Genomic DNA, 5,000 nt, shown 5'->3' with positions numbered 1-5,000 from the left:
CATCATTATCATTATTGCCATCCTCATCATTATCATTATCACTATCGTCATCATCGTTATCTTCATTATCATTCTCACTATCATCATCATCATCATCAAAATCATCATCACCACAAACGTCCTCACCATCATCATCAACATGTGTGTGTGTATGTATGTATGTGTGCATGTATGTATGTATGTATGTATGTATGTGTGCATGTATGTATGTATGTATGTATGTGTGCATGTATGTATGTAATTATTTACGTATGTATGTATATTCGTATGTGTATAAATATATATACACATGCATTTATGTATATAGGTGTATATATGAATAATGATATATACATACGTACATATATACATACATACATACATATATATGTAGAGAGAAAGAGAGGGAGAGAGAGAGAGAGAGAGTGAGAGAGTGAGAGAAAGAGAGAGAGAGAGAGAGAGAGAGAGAGAGAGAGAGAGAGAGAGAGAGAGAGAGAGAGAGAGAGAGAGAGAGAGAGAGAGAGAGAGTGAGAGAGTGAGTGAGTGAGTGAGTGAGTGAGAGAATGAGAGAGAAAGAGAGAGAGAGAACGAAAGAGATAGAGAGAGGAATACATAGAGAATACGAAAATTTAAAGATGGAAGGAAAACCACATCGTACATAAATTCTGCATCTCCTCTGACATCGACTCATAAATAAGCATAATGACCTGCAGTTACTGTATCAGAAGGAGCTGTATCTCTCCAGTAGAAGTTACCCGGGGAACTAAAAGCATCCTCTTTCCCCCACTTCTTACCCCCTTCCATCCCTACCCCCCTCCTCCATCTCAACCCCCACCCCCCTCTCCATTCCTCTCCGTATCTGCGCGCTCGTAAATATTTCTGCAACCAGCCTGTGCAACACGATCCCAGTAATGCAACAACACTAATACTTCAACAGCACATGGCCACAAAGCACAGCCTCAATTGGCCATGAGGGAAGGGCCATAAATCCTCGGGACATGAGGAACAGATCCACATGAATCCACATGGCATTTCACCGTGGGCCGAGCGTGTCCATTTGTGTCACATACTACGGTGAACCGCGTCGACCAGTGTGACATATATTTCGAAGATGAATCATGATAACATTCGTAGTAATAATGAATAAGTCTTGTGCATTATTGGCCAGCAAGTCACTCCCTACTCCTATCTTAAAAAGATAAAGAATAAATACAACAAAAAAATAGATGAAATAAAACAAGTAATAAATATAATGCTGCTTTTGATAATGATGACGATGAAAATGTAGAAAATGGAGGAGAAGTAGGAGGAAAAGGTGAAAAAATGGAATAGGAGGAGGAGGAGGAGGAGGAGGAGGAGGAGAAGGAGAAGGTGTAGAAGTAGAAGGAGAAGGAGGAGGAGGAAGAGATGGAATAGAAGAAAGAGGAGGAGGAGGAGGAAGATGAGGAGGAGGAGGAGGAAGAGGAGCAGAAGATGTAGACGTAGAAGAAGGAGAACGAGAAGGAGAAGAAGAATGCGGGGGGTGGAGAAAGAAAAAGAAGAAGAAAAGGGTGAGAAAAATAAGAATAAGAAGAGAAAGGGAAAAAAGAAAAAGAATATACAAACATAACAAGACAGAGAATAAAGGAAGGACATAAGGCAAATGCATGGTATGTAAAATGCATATGAAGCTGTGCACTCTCTCCCATATTGTAAACAGGCACAAGAATTTATCGGTCGACTGCCACGCTGGTGCTCTGGGTGCACTGAAATCTAAGTCCAGATGCCACAGGTCACCTGCTGGTACGCTGTCCCAACATTTTTGGCATTGTTTACATGCTGTAAATTCTTTAGTATGATTAATGTTATTAGTAATATTGTTATTGTTATGATTATTACTGCTATCGCTATTATTGTTATATTCGTCGTTATCATTATTATTATTATTATTATTATTATTATTATTATTATTATTGTTATTATTATTATTATTGTTATTATTATTATTATTACCATTATTATTATTATTATCATTATTATTATTATTATTATTATTATTATCATTATTAGTATTATTATTATCATTATTGTTATTATTATCATTATTATTATTATCATTATTATTATTATTACTATCATTATTATTATTGTTATTATCATTATTATTACTATTATTATTGTTATTGTTATTATTATTATCATTGCTATTATTATTATTATTATTCATTATTTTCATTACCATTATCTTTATAATAATAATCATTATTATTATTTTCATTATTGTTATTATCGTCATTATTTTATTATTGTTGTTATTATTATTATTATTATTATTATTATTATTATTATTATTATTATTATCATTATCGTTATTATTATTATTATTATTATTATTGTTGTTATTATTATTATCATTATTATTATTCTATTAGTATTGTTATCATTATTATTATTATCATCATCATTATTATCATTATTATTACTATCATCATAATTATCGTAAGTAGCCTTCTAAAACTGCTAAAGCCATCTGCATTGTTGCCACAATCATCCTTATCAAAATCAGCAATAATGCCGCCATTACAGCCAATATCATAATCAGCAGAAAATACACTGTTTTGTTACCATATCCATTAAAATAATTACCCTCGGCGATGCTAATGTCGTTAGCCATTATATTATTAGTATCTTGCGTCATTATTGGTAAGAGTGCCGTAAAAATGGATACAAAAACAACTTGGATAAATAAATAGATAGATGGACGGATAAGTAAGTGAATGGACAAATAAGTGAATAAATTAATAAGTGGATAGATTAGTAAATGAATAGATGAATAGATAAATACAGAATTACATTGCTATATGGAATACCATCGGTTATCAAAGGATCCAAAGATACAAGAGAAGACAAGCTAAAATAAAAACCCATAGTACTGATTATCTTATTGTAATTTACCATTGTTCCACATCACTCGTACGCTCTCGTATGAAAAGTAGCATTTCCAGGTTTCACCAGAGAGACACAAGACAGCAAAACAACCACTGCATACATTTACACTAAGTATGCACACGAGCTCCATACTCAAGTTTTCTCATGCCCTGCAGTGTCGGAGGGAATACAACAAGGCCTTCCAATTTCACCAAAGAGACACACGGCACTAAAGCAACACCTGTACCACTATTACGTACATTTACTCAGGGACAAATATTCACACGAGCACCATACTTAAGTCTTCTCTCGTCCTGCAGAGTCAGAGGAAATGAAACAAGGCTTACCAACTATTAAATGCACTCACACTAGGACAAATATTTACACGAGCTCCATACTCAAGTGTTCTCCCGTCCTGCAGTGTCGAGGAGAATACGACGAGGCCTACCAATTACTACGTACACTTACACTGGGACAAATATTTCCACCATACTTAAGTGTTTTCTCACCTTGCAGGGAGGAATACAACAAGGCTTCCAGTTTCACCAAACAGACACATGACAGTAAAACAGCACGTGTACCACCAATGCATACATTTACACTGGGGCAAATATTCACACGAGCACCATATTTAAATGTTCTCCCGTCCTGCAGTGTCGAAGGGAATACAACGAGGCCTATCAACTCCACTGCCGCACCCAGAGCAACGCCTCACTTGCTTCCTATTTCGACGCTCACAACGCCTACGTACAGCAATTGCACGCGACCAACGGCATGTTGCAGGAATACCATCATACCACTCTGCCGACGTTACTGGAGGTGAGTGTTTGTCTTTGTCAGGTTGTGGATCTTTGTCTGTCTGATGTGCGTCTCCCTCCCTCCCTCCCTCTCTCTCTCTCTCTCTCTCTCTCTCTCTCTCTCTCTCTCTCTCTCTCTCTCTCTCTCTCTCTCTCTCTCTCTCTCTCTCTCTCTCTCTCTCTCTCTCTCTCTCTCTCTCTCTCTCTCTCTCTCTCTCTCTCTCTCTCTTTCTGTTTGTTCTGCTTGTTTGTTTGCCTGCCTGTCTGTCCGTCTGTCTTTCTATCTATCTCTACTACTACAGCTACTACTACTACTACTACTTTCTCTCTCTCTCTCTCTCTCTCTCTCTCTCTCTCTCTCTCTCTCTCTCTCTCTCTCTCTCTCTCTCTCTCTCTCTCTCTCTTCTCTCTCTCTCTCTCTCTCTCTCTCTCTCTCTCTCTCTCTCTCTCTCTCTCTCTCTCTCTCTCTCTCTCTCTCTCTCTCTCTTTCTCTCTCTCTCTCTCTACTTCTCTCTCTCACTTTCTGTTGGTCCTGCTTGTTTGTTTATCTGCCTGTCTGTCTGTCTGTCTCTACTACTACTACTACTATTACTACTGCTGCTACTACTATTGCTGCTGCCACTAACCACTTATCATCATCATCATCATCATAACAATAATAATAATAATAATAATAATAATAATAATAATAATAATAATAGTAATAAAAATGATAATAACGATAATAATAACAATAATAATAATAACAAAAATAACATTAATGATAATGAAATGGTGTTGATAATAATAATAATAATAATGATAATAATAATAATAATAATAATAATAATAATAATAATAGTTATAATAATGATAATGATAATAATTATTATTATTATTAATTATTATTATTTATATCATTATTATCATTATTATTATCATTATCATTATTATTAGTAGTAGTAGTATCAAAATTATTACCATTACTATCTTTATTATTAATAATATTTGTGGTAATATTTGATAATGATAATAATATCTGTGGTAATAATAATGAAATTGATAATAATATTTGTTGTAATAATAATGGATAAAAATAATATCAACAGCAAAAACAACAAAAATAATAATAATAACAATGCTGATAATAATATTAACAATAATAATAATGATAATGATAATATTAATAGTAATAATAATAATAATAATAATAATAATAATAATAATAATAACAATAATAAGAATAATAATAGTAATTAAAACTAATAATAATGATGATAATACTATTAATAAAATATAATAAAATCATTAATAACATTAATGATAATAATAACAATA

The 5,000-nt window shown here is 33.7% G+C and overlaps 1 protein-coding gene across 3 annotated transcripts in view; it reads left to right on the top strand.

Moving 5' to 3' along the window:
• Positions 1 to 5,000, top strand: part of LOC125045832 (ataxin-2 homolog) — a 329,053-nt gene that overhangs the window by 190,520 nt on the left and 133,533 nt on the right. For all 3 annotated transcript variants that reach the window (XM_047643342.1, XM_047643343.1, XM_047643344.1), the window contains exon 4: positions 3,541 to 3,705. In XM_047643342.1, the coding sequence (XP_047499298.1) occupies positions 3,541 to 3,705 (165 nt within the window). The remainder of the gene's footprint in view (positions 1 to 3,540; positions 3,706 to 5,000) is intronic.

The sequence above is a fragment of the Penaeus chinensis genome, chromosome 38 (assembly GCF_019202785.1).
Source record: "Penaeus chinensis breed Huanghai No. 1 chromosome 38, ASM1920278v2, whole genome shotgun sequence".
Taxonomy (NCBI): Eukaryota; Metazoa; Arthropoda; class Malacostraca; order Decapoda; family Penaeidae; genus Penaeus; species Penaeus chinensis.
The sequence above is the reverse complement of the archived record's forward strand: the minus strand, read 5'-3'. Positions and strand labels throughout refer to the sequence as shown.